This window comes from Xyrauchen texanus, chromosome 4 (genome assembly GCF_025860055.1).
Source record: "Xyrauchen texanus isolate HMW12.3.18 chromosome 4, RBS_HiC_50CHRs, whole genome shotgun sequence".
In the NCBI taxonomy this organism is placed as follows: Eukaryota; Metazoa; Chordata; class Actinopteri; order Cypriniformes; family Catostomidae; genus Xyrauchen; species Xyrauchen texanus.
The window spans coordinates 28,393,682-28,411,500 of NC_068279.1; the positions used below are offsets into that span (position 1 = coordinate 28,393,682).

Below are 17,819 nucleotides of genomic sequence, written 5' to 3' on the forward strand. Positions count from 1 at the left end.
TGGGCTGGTGCAGAGGGGACATTGGGCTCAGAGGCAAAGAGATAAACAATTTACATTTTAGTAGACGTTTGACGATATCCTGCTTGACTTGGATGTGGAGGACACCTGATACATGCATGGCAAGTCTCACTTGCTCACACGATTAAATGCACTTTGAAAGTTCAATTTCAGTCGACTCAAACAATAATTCGTTTTTAAAAATGTAATGTAAATGCTTTGTCTGACTGAAATTGTATCAGTCCAAATTTTGCGAAAACTTTTCTGTGAAAGAATATCGACCAATCATTGCATTCAGTCCAAATGTAATGATAGGATGTCCTTCCTGTCTGTCAGTCTATATTTGCATACCGCCACGCAACTTTTTCGTGCAGACAATCACACGTCATCAGCAGGGGTTCCTTGACGCAGTGCAGAGCGAGTGTGAGAATTGCATTCGTTGTTATTGTAATGTCTAACCTGTGAATGAGAGGTAATCTGATACCGTTGCGATCGATTCCACCAACACATCTCTCCTCCTGGCACTTAGACTCTGCTCTGTGTGTTCATGTGTAATAGAGGAGGCTTGGCTTTGGCGACACCTCTGAAGCGAGAGCTGGCTCTATGCTTTCAAAGCTAGCTTGCTAAAACTGCGTTCACACTGCTGGCGACACGCAGTGACAAAACAACCTCATCTCATTCATTTTCATTGAGAGCTGGTTACTTCCGGAAACACGAGCGATGGAGACCGTTGACGAGAGGATGTAGGCGTGTCCAGCAATGCGACAAAGTTGAGAAATTTTTTAATTTTATGCAAATGATGATTGACTTTCGGGAGTAAATCGGCCAATACGAGAGACGTGATCCTTCTCTCTCTCTCTCTCTCTCTCTCTCAGCACCTGCAGTGACATAAAGATGGAGGAAAGGCTAATCCTTGCTGTTAGCAATTTACCAGTGTTATTTGATATGTCTCTGCCCACATACAGGGACATATTTAAGAAAAGTTATGCGTGGAAAGGTTTATCTGAGATCAAGGGGGATTCCATGTAGGTTTAAATCATCATATAGCCTGTAAAATTAACTATTAAATAATTTGTTTTGAAAATGCGTTACATGTATCACAGCAAACAAAACCATATAAATGATCAGATATAGTGAATAAACGTACCATATATCCTTACTAATATTTTAATAATAATATTCATTGTAAAGAAACAGTGCTGTTTAGACTCTCCACACACCACTTGCGACCTAACCACCAGCCACTGCTAGCCTCTCTGGATTACACAACCTAGCTTTTATCAGACCGCAATTAATTGGCCTTGGCATTGTGCACGTGCTCTGAAAGAGAGGTGACACGCAGTGTGTATTTAAAACAAACTCTGTTGTCCTTCCTTTAATTATACAATTATGTATTTTGTTGTGTATACATAGATGAAGACTTTGTAAACCCGACTATGCAACAACCAGCTGTATCTTGATTGTAACTGAATGTAAACGAACTAACTATTGAGTAAGGAGATTACATCATTTATGACAGCAGCGATGTGGCACAATAAGCATTTGATGGGTCTCACAACGTGTTGACTACAAGGCTCTGTCAAGCCCCTCTTTGCTGCCCACTCTTGTTACAAACCCAGACTTTTGCCAGTGGATCCTCCATCACCACATAAAATCAAAAACACTTGGAATTCAGCTTAATGTTGCCTCATTCCCATCACCTCATAGTGTTTTAACAGAGTAGGTTATGAACACTTTGAAACGCACAAAGTCTTTTCTCTAACTTATTGAGAGGGATGTTATTACTGCAACATATCTTGGTGGATTATGCATGATGGTTAATAAATATTTTAAAAACGTATTCCATTAGATTTCATGCAACACTGTTTTTCTTTGCATTTTCGAGGTCTCGATTAGTGGGTCTCCATTCAAATACATTTTCAGTTCAGGGCAGCTAAACAAGCATGAGTTTGTTAGGCAATAAGTCCGGCATTGTAAGTCCTCCTTTGTGTCAGGGCACTCTCTTTTTCTGCAGTCCGCTCCGTGACTCAGCATGCTGTTAATGAGAAAAGACTTGCCAGTCACACGTTGCCAGGATTCATTCACCCTGAAACGGATGGGAAAAGCATTGCGGAGGCATGGCGCCCCTTTCCGCTCCATGTTGGTGTTTAGAGCCCCTTTCCACTATGTAGGCAGTCAATACTCACATTCATTATGATTGCCACTTGGCTGCAGCTTGGAATCTTAAGCAAGGTGGCTGGATATTAAACTCTGGGGTGTTTTGAACCTTATTGCAATTGCTAGCAAAAACTATTTTAATGTGGAGCATTTTCTGCAGAATTCTCAGAGTGCTCTTTGTCAAAGTACTTTAAAAGTAGTCTATTCAACTTGTGCATTATATTCAATTCTGTCAGTAAAAAAGTCCCAGGTTTATTGTGAATGTCAATGGTTCTTGTGTATCTTTTTATTTTTAGAATATAAATATACCAGCATCATGTGCTGTCTGTCTCCTACCTGCATTGAACATAAACAAGAGTGAGCCTTGAACACATATCATTGTGTTACAAAGTTTAACCTTTTCTGTCTGGTTAATCTTCATTTACTGCTGCTCCAATTCATTATGCAGGGGAACAGGTCTTTCAGTTGTAGATGAGGAAAATATGGAATGAAATGGAAAAGAATAAACCAGAGGTTGCGCTAGAAAAAATCTTTATCCATCATTTTGACGGGCTGAGTTGTAAAATTTCATCATGGTCTATTTTTACCCGTCAGAGTCTACAACATTCAGAGGCGTAGAATCCATTATAATGGCATATACATTAAATTATATATATATATTTTTTTGTTCTACCTGTCAATCATCCATCACGCTAATACATGAGATTTATACTATTTATACTATTATATCGATAATCAATTAATAGTCGTTAATTATTTGATTGATTTAAGCTTATCGATTGTTGATTAATCAATTTCAGAACAAATGGGTTCAGTAATCATGCCAGCAGTCTTCTGATGTTAGAGGGCGAACTGCAGTTTGCACCTTGTCACTGCGTGTCCGTGTTGTCCACAACACAGAAGATAAAAAAACACAGCTGCACATCCTTCACGTCCTCTGTTGTAAAGAGAGCATTTCTCTGTAAATGCATGTTTTCACAACAATCGATTATGAAAATGTCTGCAAGTTCACATACCAAATAAATTTTTTATAAATTTCTTTGTATATCAGATCAGAGTGAAGTGATTAGATTAAAAAAATTAAAAGACATTTTATTAAAATTTTTAATGTAATGTCACAAACGCCCTTCAGTTCATGGTTGGGAAACCCTCCCTTGTTTGCTTACGTGCATATGTTCTTGTGTATAAATCAAGCAAAACATTTTTAACCATTTCAAAGAAAATAGTTTTGTTTCAAATGCTCGATGATAGTCACTGGACAAACTACTCATTCGCTGGGGCTGATAAGAATCAATTAACCCTTTATTATGTATGTGGATGTTTATGCAGGAGGTTTCTCCATGGTGTTTTTGGCCCGCACACACAGTGGAGTAAGATGTGCCCTGAAAAGGACGTATGTAAACAATATCCATGATCTAAACATCTTCAAGCGGGAGATCACAATCATGGTGAGTGAAACAGGGTGTTTGGGGTGAGGGGTATTTTTCATTAGGGTCATGTGACCTACAGATATGTTCATACAACTTCAGTTCACGATGTTACTTGTGTTCAAGGGTTCTGTACTGTTTGTAATTTCCTTCTAGGCTTACTCAGTGTCATTTGCTGTAGTGATACAAAGAGAAACTGATATTCAGTGTTATTGGTTAACGTATGTGTGCTCGTTTATGTCCCCACAGAAAGAGTTGTCAGGCCACAAGAACATTGTGCGCTATCAGGACTCAACCACCAACACAGTGGGAGACAGTGTATGGGAGGTTCTGATTCTTATGGAGTATTGCAAAGGTAATACAAATCTAAACATTATATGTCTGTGTGTGAAATGTGTGATTTATAATTAATGAGACAAAAGCTCGAAGAAGTAAAATTTAGGTTATTTGACTTTCAATCATATTATATATTACGGTGTCTATATTAAACAGTAGGAATGTGACGGATTTTCTAAAAGAGCTTCAGTTTTAGCTGAAATCACAATTTTATCAATTTGCTGCACAATTTGTTCCTAATAGTAAACCAAGTAAAACCAGCTTCCTCCGCGTCTGAAATCATCAACCCGTGCTTCTTATCACGTGGCTTGTTGAACGCGTTGCCACGGAGACATAGCGTGTGTTGAGGCTTCACGCCATCCACCGCGGCATCCATGCTCAACTCACCACGCGCCCCACTGAGAACTAACCACATTATAGTGACCATGAGGTTACCCAATGTGACTCTACCCTCCCTAGCAACCGGGCCAATTTGGTTGCTTAGGAGACCTGGCTGGAGTCACTCAGCACACCCTGGGATTCGAACTAGCAAACTAGCAAACTCCTGGGGGTGGTAGCCAGTGTCTTTACCAAGTGCAAAATGAGAAATTATTTTGATAAAAGTAGGCTGTTGATTTGATATAATTTTTTGTGCTGTCTAGCTGGTCAGGTGGTGAAGCAGATGAACCAGCGACTTCACATAGGATTCACTGAGGCAGAGGTGCTCGGCATGTTCTGTGACACCTGTGAAGCTGTTGCCAGACTCCACCAGTGCAAAACTCCAATCATCCACAGAGACCTGAAGGTACAATGCAGAAGCTGTTTTAGTGATGTTATAGACAACTGGATCTAGATGATTTGCTTGGCATTAATTCCTTACAAAATTAAATGTTTCATTAAACACTTGTTTACTCTTGAGAAACACTAGATGTGAAGCTATAGACACAAGCAGAGACATGCCTGCACTTTAGTCTTCGTGATATCATAATTGCTGGAGTGCAAATACAAGGTCACTGGATGATCGGTTATTCTCTTTTGTCTGACTATGTTGGCCTGGTAGGGTAAATTAAGGACACTCCTTGTCAAATTAAAGAACCATGTCTTGGCCATTTCTGTTCAACTCAATGATACCAGACATGATTTCCCAAACCAAATACTAGAGTCTCAAACATTATTGGGGAAAACATTAGTTGAAACCCAGGCAATGTTATGCTGTGTCTATGAAAAGCATCAGCACTTGAAAAAGCATGGCTGCCCTTTTGACATAAAGATGTGGGAACAGGCCAACAGTGCCATTCAACAGAATGTTCTTTTCCCACCAGTCAAATTCAATCACAGTCTAAAATAATTAGGAAATCATTGAACATTGAAGCGGAAGAAATTTGTTTGTTTACTTGTCGATAGCCTGTCATCATCTTCACACCCTCTTGCCACTCAAAAGGAGTAAAATTGTAAAATGTCTAGGCTGTTAATTTTTATATAACAAAGGTGGATAAGGACCAGTCATTGTCAACGTCCAAAAATAACTTAGTTAGGATAGTTCACCCAAAAATGAAACTTCTCTCATTATTTACTCACCATTATGATATCAGGTGCGTATGACTTACTTTCTTCAGTAGAACACATTTGAAGAAAAATAGAAAAATATCTTGGCTCAGTAGGTACTAAAAATGCAAGTGAATGGAGATTACTCATTTGAAACTCCACAAATCACAGACAGTTGGCATAAACGTCATCCATATGACTCCAGCGGTTACATTAATGTCTTCTAAAGTGGTGCGAAAGTTGGGTGCGAAAAAGAAAAATATTTAATTACTTTTTTTTATTTTTGTTGTAATCAATATTTTAAGATATTAAAATATGAGCTAAAGCTTATGCACCACCCCTTCCGCCATCAACCCTGGAAAATCATCCTCCTTTCTTATTGTGGCTGCAAATGATTCCAGGGCAAGACAGAAAAATAATGGGAAAGAGGGCAACCCTGCCGGGTGCCCCTATCTAGAGTAAAATGATCAGAATTTTGTACCGGCACTACCAGGTGTCTATAAAGTAACTTAATTCACTCAATAAAAGTATTTCCGAACCTGTATATTTCCAAAATCTTAATAAGATCATCCCATTCTAGCACAACGAATGCCTTTTCGGCGTCAAGTGAGATGGCAGCGACCGAGTCTGATCATTCACCACTGACCACATGATATTGATGAAACACCTAATGTTATCAGAAGAGTGACGACCCCGAATAAACCCCACCTGATCTATATGTATAAGAGTTTTCATAACTTAATCGGTTAACCAAAATTTTAGTGTCTAGCTGAATCAGGGAAATTGGACGGTAACTCTTGCACTCGCTTGGATCTTTGTCTTTTTTATGTATCTGATTGATCCGGGCTTGTGTCATGGTTGGCGGAAGCTTTCCTTATAAACTTCTAACAAAAGTGGAGCCAACTTTGTAGCATAAGATCTAAAAAATTCAGCAGCAAAGCCATCTGGCCCCAGAGATTTGCCTGCAGCTAAAGCCTTAATTACCTCATTAAGGTCCTCCCAAGGATATCTGGGAATCGAGAATTTTTTTGCTCATTTGTCAGATTAGGGAGATCTAATTTTTCCACAAATTTCTAATATCTTCATCAGTAAACAAAGACATAGAACTATAAAGATGAAGATAGAATTCTTTAAAAGCATTATTAATATCAATGACTGATGTAAATATTTCACCACTAGCAGTTTTCATTGAAGGAAAGGAAGAAAAGGACTCTCTCTGGTTTATAAATCTAACCAAAAGCTTCCCTACTTTATCCCCCGACTCAAAGTATGATTGTCTTGTCCTGAATTGCCAAAACTCCACCTTCTGTGACAAAATAGTATTATATCTATATTTCGATCGGGTCAATTCTCTGATCCCATCAGATGACATTCGGTGCTTCAGCTCTGCCTCTGCATTTTTAATATTCCCTTCTAACTCCACGAGTTCTCATGATTTGGATTTTTTGATGAATGAGGCATACTGTATTATCCGACCCCTAAGAACCACCTTAAGTGCCTCCCAAGCCATGCCCACAGAGAATACTGAGGACCAGTTGATCTCCATATAAATATTGATTTCAGCTTTTAACATTTGTTGGAATTCTGGATTTTGCATTAGGAATACATTAAAGCACCAACTATATGATTTCTTTTTCTCCGTATATGGCAACACCTCTAAACACAACAGGGTGTGATCTGAGACTGAAATGTTTCCAATTGAGCAGTCCACAACAGATGAAATGAGGGACTTTAATATATATAAGATTTATTATATAATATATATATAAGATTTATTCTAGAATAGATTTATATATATAAATCTTATGGACTGATGAAAAAAATTTATAGTCCCTACTAGATGGGTTCAAAAGTCTCCAAATATCTGTGAGACCAACATTTTTACACATCCTGTGAAGCGTCAAAATTACTCTAAGGGGGTTACAAACTTTTGCTTCACTATGATCAAGGACTGAGTCCATCAAAAGATTAAAGTCTCCTCCCAATATTATATCATTAGGGGTGCCAGCGGCTTGCAACCTCCCTTCAAGATCTATAAAAAAGCCCTGATCATCAGTTTATGTGAGTAAATATTAGCCAAAATCAAACTTTGCCCCTGAATTTCTGCTAAAACAATAATGACCCTTCATAATTTATCTTTAATCTGATTGAGACGTTTGAATTTTAGCTGCTTACTTGTCAATGTCATTACTCCCCTGCTCTTAATTGAGCCAGCACTAAAGAAAACATGCCCACCCCATATCTTTCCAAATCTTTCAGCTTCCTGCTGTGAAAGATGCATTTCTTGAAGAAACACTATATTTTATTTCTTATGTTTAAGAAAATATATAACCTTCCTTCTTTTTATGGGGTGCCCCAACCCATTCACATTCCACATGGAGAGAGATGATCCACTCATATTAGCATTGACATTTTGACATATTAGAAAAAATAGATTGTGTGTCAAAAATAAAATTATAAAAACCACATTCCACATTGGTGCAACAATCAACCCCCGAACATTCCCCAGAACAAAACAAACAGAAAAACGTGTGCACCATCCCTGCGTACGACTAAATGGCGCCCATCCCTCTAAACTTAAACAGTTCATATACGCATACGAGAGCCCACACGACAAATTTGCTTTCGGATTGCTCAAGTCTAGTGTTTCTATACAAATATTTGTGAAACGGAAGATAATCTATAAAACAAACTCCATCCAATAAGCGGAATAAACACACACACAAAAAAACATGTAGATTCATCCACTTAACTGTCTCGAAGGTGTGTGCCTCCACAAAACAAGCTCCAGCTGCAAGCGGAACCAGCACAAACAAAAAAAAAAACAGGCCATTCAGTTCTTCGGGCAGTCACACTAATTCCAATGTCCTGCAAGAAATATTCCACAAAACAAACTCCTACAAACCTGCACAAAATTAAACGAAAAGGTGCCCATCTTCCTCAGGCTGTCGAGTGTGTATGTCGGCGAAGTGATTCGGTTCACACTCTACACTAAACCGCAACATAAAAATAACCAAATGGCTTACTCGTGCCAATGTTTTTATGAAGGACGGTGCTTGATGTGGGCATGTAAATTCTCTATGCCCATCCTTAGTATCTATTCTCAGTTTGGCCGGAAACATCAGAGCAAAAGTGACCTTCCGTTGAGTTTCTTGCATTCCCTGAATCGTTCACGTTTGTCTCTTCTCAAATTCGCAAAGTCTGGGAACAAGAAAATGCTGTGGTTTTTCCAAGAAAGGCTTCCTTTTCCTCGACTTGTGTAACACGAGATCTTTATTGGATGATCTCAGAAATTTGTCCAGAATTCATCAGGGCCTGTCTTCCTCAGCGGATCTCCGAGCCGGAACTATGTGAGCTTGCTCGATTTCCATTTTATGGCCTATAATGTCGAGCAGGTTCAGGAAGAGCTCGTCTAGGAATTTCACCATATCTCGCCCTTCCTCGTGCTCAGGAATTCCAACAATTCAGACATTGTATTGTCGATTATGATTCTCCAAATCTTACAGTTTCTCCCAAACGCAGTCCAAATCTTGGTCTCTAGCTGGTTAAGCTAATTTCCTCTCCGATGACTCCAGATAATCGATCCGTCTCTCGATGTCCGACAATCTCATAACCAACTCAGAGAATTGATTAGTGATCGATCGATGTATTACAGCAAGATCTCCAAGTCTGCAACAGCCTTCGTCAGCATCACCGACACATTCATCATTTTACACCAGATTTCTTTCAGTTCACCATCCGAATTAAGACCAAGGCTTTCGGCCTGTTTCTCATGGGAATCAACCCGAACATGTAAGTGTCTTTTAATATCTCCAGAATTTTTTTACATTTTGTCCACCAAGAACAGTTAAGAATCAGGGTGTATCGAATCTCACCGGGTTATGACACAAATAGTATTAAAACTAGCAAAGTATGCAGAGCTCGCCTTTCACACGTCCACTCACTCAAATGGCGTCATGTGACTTTCCTCATTTAAGTACTTTTTAACTATAACGCTTCAGAGAGGTTGGAGTTCAAGCGGTCTCTCGTGTGATGTATTTGCATTACCATGATTCACAGGTAATCTCATGTTCTTCTCTCGGTTTAGACACAAAAGAGCACACAAATGCACCATTGTGAGTAAAGAAACAGAAATACAGATCTAAATCAAAATCAACCAAGCTACTGCAGTGTTTTTCCTTCTCACTTGTAAACAGCGCTGACGCACGTGCCTCCGTTCTCGCATGTTTCAAATGCCAATACAATTACATCACGCATGTACCGCTGCCGACTGGATGCTTGATTTCGAGTTTAAATATTTATCTTTTTCTATCCAAAAGCGATTGTGCTACTTTAGAAGACATTAACTGCTGGAGTTGTATCGATGATGTTTATGCTAACTGTCTGTGATTTTTGGAGCTTCAAAAGAGAAATCGCCATCTACTTGCATTTTAGGGACCTACTGAGCTAAGATTTTATTTTTCTATTTTTCTTCAAATGTGTTCTGCTGAAGAAAGAAAGTCATACACACCTGGGAAATCATGATGGTGAGTAAAAAAATGAGAGGATTTGATTTGGTGAACCATCACTTTAAATGTAACATTACAGTTGTTCGCCCTACTCTTGTAACAAATGTTTTTACTTGTAATTCACTTAAAACCTTACCTACATGTTACTCATTTGAAATTTGACTTCATATTCATATTTTATGTCAATATTTAATTTGACTTATATACTTATCACGTTGACATACAAAGATAATGTGTTAGCATTTAATTTTCCACAGGTTCTAAGGAGCATTTCATTTTTCATATTGTTTGAATGCTTGTTCTTTTTGTGCATTTTTATCTTTAATGACAGGAAGTCATCAGAATACTAAAACTTTTTTTATGGATATTGATTATCTAGAAGATGCTAAGAAAGTGCTTGACAAACACAATTTCCTTCCTCTCCTGCCACTCTCTTGTGATTGTTGGAATCCAGTTGGGTCTATCAACAAGGTCACTAAGAGTGGTTCGAATATCTGTGTATGTGTGTTGGCAGGTAGAAAACATCCTCCTAAATGACATGGGAAACTATGTCTTGTGTGACTTTGGAAGCGCAACCCATAAAGTGCTGCTTCCACATAAAGATGGAATAACCGCCGTGGAGGATGAGATCAAGAAGTAAGACTCTTTCTTCAATACTGAGAAGAGTTATGGCTGTGCGCCTTGCTTGAGGGCACAATAGTGATGGTACACAAGCAGCAAATTTACATTTTGTCAGTGCAAGGCATTCTGGATATGCATTATCTTGTCTAGAACAACCTACAAAATGTGTTAAGCCTGTCAAGATTATGTAATTTCTTGTTACTTAATCTACTGCAATTCTTTTAAACCTTCCATTTGTTTTAATTTTTTTCTGCTTAGATACACGACTCTGTCATATCGTGCCCCAGAGATGATTAACTTGTACCAAGGGAAAGCCATCACCACAAAGGCTGATATTTGGGTAAGCACACATACAAAGTATTCTCAAATACACAGACATGCTGGAGAGCTTGTTTGGTCAGACTGACATGGCAGGAACAGATTCCAAATTGTTTTTCAAATTTGGTCCTTTGTTAATGTTGTGCTCTGATATAGATACGGTATATTATTTATATAAAAATAACTGTAAAGATCAAGATGCGATCAATCATATATCAAAACGTGTTCACTAGAGAGAACATATGGGACATTAGGAAAGAAAAAAGAAAAGACTGGCTGTAGCTTCCTGATTTCTGGCCACGTTGTAAAGAAAGAGGGCCTCATGAAGGCAAACTTCCTCTTTAACTTAAAGAGGTAGACTAGTCTAATTTCACAGCTCTAACTCCTAAACAGATGCTGGGCATTAGAACAGAAAATAAATTGTTCTCCTACAGTTCCACCGAAGGAAAGGTCTCTTGTGCAGATGGTAGCAGTTCATGGTCATTGTGTCAGAACATGCTCCTGTGGGAAGTGGATATGTATGGCAATACTTCCTGCTCATTTGCTCCCTCTGAAAATAGAAAGAATTATCAGCAGCTGTCAGCTCTATATTAAGTGCTGTCACAATGGAGTATTTACTCATTGCAGCAACCTGTAATCATTCAAATGCTCTAAATAGGTAATTTTTGGCTTGTTTTGAGTGGAATTACTCATTCTTGTCTTTCTCTCCCAGGCACTTGGTTGCTTGTTGTACAAGCTGTGTTTCTTCACACTTCCATTTGGGGAAAGTCAAGTCGCCATATGCGATGGAACCTTCACTGTTCCGGATGGTTCCAAATTCTCTTCGAAATTGCACTGTTTAATCAGTAAGCATAAGATTCCCAAGAGATGTGAAATGTATTATTTACTGTAATAAAATGGTTTAACATACGAGTGTGGACAGAATGGCTAGTGAAATTGTATGATTTTTGAAACTATGTTGAAGTTAAACAACAGCTCCACCCTCTAGTTATACAGAGCTACTGCATGCTTGTATCTTTGCTCACCTCAATACTACAGTGCATCCGGAAAGTATTCACAGCGCTTCACTTTGTCCACATTTTGTTATGTTACAGCCTTATTCCAAAATGGATTAAATTCATTATTTTCCTCAAAATTCTACAAACAATACCCCATAATGACAACGTGAAAGAAGTTTGTTTGAAATCTTTGCAAATGTATTCAAAATAAAAACTAAAAAAAAATCACATGTACAGAAGTATTCACAGCCTTTGCCATGACACTCAAAATTGAGCTCAGGTGCATCCTGTTTCCACTGATCATCCTTGAGATGTTTCTACAACCTGATTGGAGTCCAACTGTGGTAAATTCAGTTGAATGGACATGATTTGGAAAGGCACACACATGTCCCACAGTTACCAGTGCATGTCAGAGCACAAACCAAGGCATGAAGTTCAAGGAATTGTCTGTAGACTGCCGAGACAGGATTGTATCGTGGCACAGATCTAGGAAAGGGTACAGAACAATTTCTGCAGCTTTGAAGGTCCCAATGAGCACAGTGGCCTCCTTCATCCATAAATGGATGAAGTTTGGAAGCACCAGGACTCTTCCTAGAGCTGGCCTCCTGGCCAAACTGAGCGATCGGGGGAGAAGGGCTTTAGTCAGGGAGGTGACCAAGAACTCGATGGTCACTCTGACAGAGCTCCAGTGTTTCTCTGTGGAGAGAGGAGAACCTTCCAGAAGAACAACCATCTCTGCAGCACTCCACCAATCAGGCCTGTATGGGAGAGTGGCCAGACGGAAGCCACTCCTCAGTAAAAGGCACATGACTGCCCGCCTGGAGTTTGCCAAAAGGCACCTGAAAGACTCTCAAACCATGAGAAACAAAATTCTCTGGTCTGACGAACTCTTTGGCCTGAATGGCAAGCGTCATGTCTGGAGGAAACCAGGCACTGCTCATACCTGGCCAATACCATCCCTACAGTGAAGCATGGTGGTGGCAGCATGATGCTGTGGGGATGTTTTTCAGCGGCAGGAACTGGGAGACTAGTCGGGATCGAGGGAAAGATGAATGCAGCAATGTACATGAAAACCTGCTCCATAGTGCTCTGGACCTCAGACTGGGGCGAACGTTAATCTTCCAACAGGACAACGACCCTAAGCACACAGCGAAGATAACAAAGGAGGGAATATGGGACAACTCTGTGAATGTCCTTGAGTGGCCCAGCCAAAGCCCAGACTTGAACCTGATTGAACATCTCTGGAGAGATCTGAAAATGGCTGTGCACCAACGCTCCCCATCCAACCTGATGGAGCTTGAGAGGTCCTGCAAAGAAGATTGGGAGAAACTGCCCAAAAATAGATGTACCAAGCTTGTAGCTTCATACACAAAAATAAATGAGGCTGTAATTTGTGCCAAAGGTGCTTCAACAAAGTATTGAGCAAAGGTTGTGAATACTTATGTACATGTGATTTTTATTTTTTTATTTTTTATTTTGAATAAATGTAAAGATTTCAAACAAACTTCTTTCACGTTGTTATTATGGGGTATTGTTTGTAGAATTTTGAGGAAAATAATAAATGTAATCCATTTTGGAATAAGGCTGTAACATAACAAAATGTGGAAAAAGTGAAGTGCTGTGAATACTTTCTGGATGCACTAAGTTAATTCACAACCGCCTCTTCTCAGCTGTCTTCTCTGCATGTAAACGTTGTTCTGGATAGATTCTAAGTGCCTGTAATTATATTTGTATGGTTTCTATAGGTCTAAAGTTAAAATCTGATGTGGATTTAGACAGAATATAAGCACCATTCATTTTCTTTCTTACAGGATACATGTTGGAGCCTGACCAAGAAAAGAGACCTGACATCTATCAAGTTGCTTACTTTGCCTTTCGGTTAGCTGGAAAAGAGTGTCCAGTGCCAAATCTCTTTGTAAGTTACTCACTTTGTAAGATAAATGAATGTACAATGTTGTTAGGAATAGTTCACCCAAAAATGAAAATTCATGATTTACTCACCCTCAAACCATCCCAGTTTTGTATGACTTACTTTCTTCTGCAGAACAAAAATGAAGTATATATTTGTTCTGTAGGTCCTTACAATGCAAGTGAATAGTGACCAAAACTATGAAGTTCCAAAAAGCACATAAAGGCAGCATAAAAGTAATCCATATGACTCAATTAATTTAATCCATGTCTTCTAAGGTGATCCAGTCTGTTGTGGGTGAGAACAGACCAAATATTAACACATTTTTCACTACAAATCTTGATAACAGCAGTCTCCTTGGCAATCATGATTTCAAGCTCAATAACACTTGCTATAGCACCATCTAGCACTCTGTGTATTAGTCAAGCACTAAGAAGTGTAATCGAGCTTGAAATCATTATCTTGCCTAGAGACTGCAATGGCAAGATGAACAGTGAATTTTGAGTTATATTTTGGTTTGTTCTTACCCAAAAATTATTTAGATCACTTCAAAATACATAGATTAAACCATTGGAGTCTCATGGATTACTTTCATGTTGACTTTGTGCTTTTTTGGGTTACAAAGTTCTGGCCACCATTCACTTGCATTGTATGGACATACAGAACTGAAATATTCTTCTAAAAGTCTTTGTTTGTGTTCTGCAGAAGAACGAAATTGATATATACATCTTGGATGGCATGAGGGTGAGTAAATTATATGAAAAGTTTCATTTTTGGGTGAAGTATTCCTTTAATCTATTGCTCTTATTTTCCCCTTGCATTATTTGGAATGTTTTGTGTGTTTTGAGTTTTTCGTTGTTTTCTCCCATACAGAACTCTAACCTCCCTAGCTCCTTGCCAGAGCCCTTTACTGCTAGTGATATTGCTGCTAAGAAGAGCCTGACGAAAGCAAGGTATCATTTTTAGAGTTATATGTATGAATGTTAGATTAGATTGTAAAATTCACTATTTAAGTGGCTCGTTCTTAACTTGGATTTTTTTTCTTCATCAGAATAACAGATTCAGTTGGACCAACAGAAACATCAATTGCACCCAGGCAAAGACCAAAAGCTGCAAATAGTACTGTTTTGCCTTTGTCCAGCTCTGTAACTCCTATGAAAATGACTGTACCATCAGGTACGGTCAGTAATGGCCAGAAAGGTGAGTGAATATTTTTCTGAAATATTGTCTATGTGCGATTGGAGAACACAGATTTGACTGCCTATGTGTGTGCTTGTCTCAGAACCTGGAAATGGGCAGCAGTCGACTGGACAGCTGCTGAGCAGTAGTCAACAGAAAAGAGTATTACAGCAGCTGCAGCCTGGAGACCTCAGACTACAACAGTTACATCATCATCAACAACAACAACAGCAGCAGCAGCAGCACAATATGCACCACCATCAACAGCAAGTCACTGCACAGCAGCTACAGTACATGCAACAGGTAACGGGTACCTTAGGGATTCAGGACACCTTTTCAGTGCACCAGTGTGCAGCACTGCTAGGACTTATTAATGGTTTCAAGCCTCCCTGGAGGAAAAGGGTTGTCACGCACATCCTTTGTTGATAATATGTCTAAAATGTTAACCAATCTCATGCAGATCTTTTAAAAAGATCTTTGTCGCACAAGTTCAGTTTAAAGAGCTTTTTTTTCCAAGCCAATGCATATGTTTTTATTTGACCCAGTTAAGTGATTACAGAAGATCCATGTGACAGCAAATGTTTTTTTGTATTAAACATGACTTGTGACAGTCAATTGGTCCTTGTTTGGATTGAATATTTAGGTCTGATGTTAAGCACATGATGACTGCATTGTTTACACATAATAAACACAACCTAGAATGTGGTGGCGCTGTTTGAATGGAGCATTTATAGGTTTCCTTACAAACTCCAGTAAACATGCTTGTAGTGATACATATTTTTCATGTGTTTTATATGAGGCATGATCTCCTGTTTGAAAAATATAATTTGAATGAATTTACATTCCTTAAATCTGAGCTATGAATCTCATGATATTTAATATCATTTGTTAAAAGTACATAATGTGGTTGGCAGACAGCTATATTATAGTTCTTGTGAAATTCCAAGTTTGTCCGTATTAACTGTTTGGATGAAAGATTATTCTGTTTTTTTTTTTTTTTTTATTAAATTTTTTTTCTCATTTGGTCATCAAACTGTAACACAATGAGCAATAGTAAACTCTAGATTGAATCACTCTCTCAGTGTGCCCAGAGTTCGAAAGGCACTCCAGTCATTCAAGCCTCACACACACATGCAGACTTTCAGTGACAGTGACTAGATCTCATTTATATTCAATGTGAGCTGGAAACACGAGCGACAGCGACCTCTGGTGACTAGATTTGGGCTTGTCCAGTGACTTGAGAAAGTTCACAAAGTTTAAAGGGATAATTCACCCAAAAATGGAAATTCTCCCATCATTTACTCAACCTCATGAAATCCCAGATGTGTGTGTCTTATTTTCTTCTAAAGAACACAAATTAAGATTTTTAGTAGAATATTTCAGCTCTGTAGGGCCATACAATGCAACTGAATGGACAAAAAGCACATAAAGGCAGCATAAAAGCAATCCATATGACTCCAGTGTTTTAATCCATATTTTCAGAAGCTATATGATGGGTGTAGGTGAAAAAAATAAATTATGGGCTGTCTGAGTGAGTTTGATTCTTACATTTATAGATTGTGCATCTTATTAATGATATGATGCACTGAAGGCTGCTGTAGTTAATTTAAAATCAAATTACCTACAGATTGTGCATTTTTAGGGACAAGAAATTCAAATTAATCTATCATCAGATTTTCAAGAGATATGGTCAGATGTGCAGTCCACCAATAACTTTAGAGCAACAGCAGTAGAAATGCCCACTAGTGATTAGCGAGAGTACAGAGACTAGTAACATTTAATAATAATAATAATAATAATAACTTTATTTTGTATAGCGCTTTTAAAAGTTAATTCTCAGAGCGCTTTACATAGCAAAATTAAAAAAAAAAAAATATAAAAAACACATAAAAAGGCATGATCACACAATACAAAATATTTCACACAGGATTACAAACCTAAAAACAAATTATAAATAAATATCAAGACAGATTAAGACCATAAGATACATCTCATTGACAACCACCAATATTACCTTTACCCAAATGCTTCCGTAAAATAATGAGTTTTAAGTGATGTTTTAAAACTTTTCAAAGATGGTGCAGATCTGATTTCGGAAGGCAAGGAGTTCCATAAATTTAGCGATAAAGATGCTGCATGTGTGTACATGGCTTTAGACCATCATAGTCTCCATATTTCAAAAGGCTGGCAATACTGTAGTGTTGTAATGGCTCTAAACAACTTCTTGACATCTTGTTGTCTAGAGGTCACCTCTATTGCTCTAGACCAGGGGGGTGTCCAAAATATGGGGTGTCCAAAATATGGCCCGTGGGGTGTCCAAACTATGGCCTGCGGGCCATCTGCAGCCCGCCAACTGCTCTGATGTGGCCTGCGAGAGATTTTGGAAATGGAATAGAATTTGTCCCGCTATTTTATGTGAAATGATTATTCTGAACACTGGGTTTCGCTATAACATTAAGCCACATTTCATAGCGCATCATATCAGTAGTGCGTTCTCTTTGTAGTCACCACCAGCTTCATCCATTGGAAGTTGAAAATCTGGAGGATTTCCAAGGATAAAGTAGCACACCTAAAGAATGATGCATTTTTTATAGGACTGGTATCTGGTTAGATACTTTTGCTCATGTATTCGTTCTCGATCAAATGTCCGGATACCACACATTGTACAACTGAGTTGAGCTGCCGTTGTGGCCACACCGAGTGCATTAAGTGCTCTCGAGCCAAGCACACTCTCCTAGAATGTTTTCTGCAATGCTGGGAAGTTTAATTAACTGTTGTAATTTGGTTGAAATGATTCACAGATTTCTCAGTGCTATTTGAGAGTTAGGGCATAAGAGAGCACGAA

At 38.6% G+C, this 17,819-nt stretch overlaps 1 protein-coding gene across 2 annotated transcripts in view; it reads left to right on the top strand.

The window, feature by feature from the left end:
• The window catches only part of bmp2k (BMP2 inducible kinase), a 48,653-nt gene that overhangs the window by 19,811 nt on the left and 11,023 nt on the right, over positions 1 to 17,819 (top strand). For both annotated transcript variants that reach the window (XM_052125744.1, XM_052125745.1), the window contains exons 2-11: positions 3,484 to 3,602; positions 3,831 to 3,936; positions 4,559 to 4,701; positions 10,464 to 10,585; positions 10,829 to 10,910; positions 11,601 to 11,733; positions 13,698 to 13,801; positions 14,669 to 14,748; positions 14,847 to 14,995; positions 15,078 to 15,277. In XM_052125744.1, the coding sequence (XP_051981704.1) occupies positions 3,484 to 3,602; positions 3,831 to 3,936; positions 4,559 to 4,701; positions 10,464 to 10,585; positions 10,829 to 10,910; positions 11,601 to 11,733; positions 13,698 to 13,801; positions 14,669 to 14,748; positions 14,847 to 14,995; positions 15,078 to 15,277 (1,238 nt within the window). The remainder of the gene's footprint in view (positions 1 to 3,483; positions 3,603 to 3,830; positions 3,937 to 4,558; positions 4,702 to 10,463; positions 10,586 to 10,828; positions 10,911 to 11,600; positions 11,734 to 13,697; positions 13,802 to 14,668; positions 14,749 to 14,846; positions 14,996 to 15,077; positions 15,278 to 17,819) is intronic.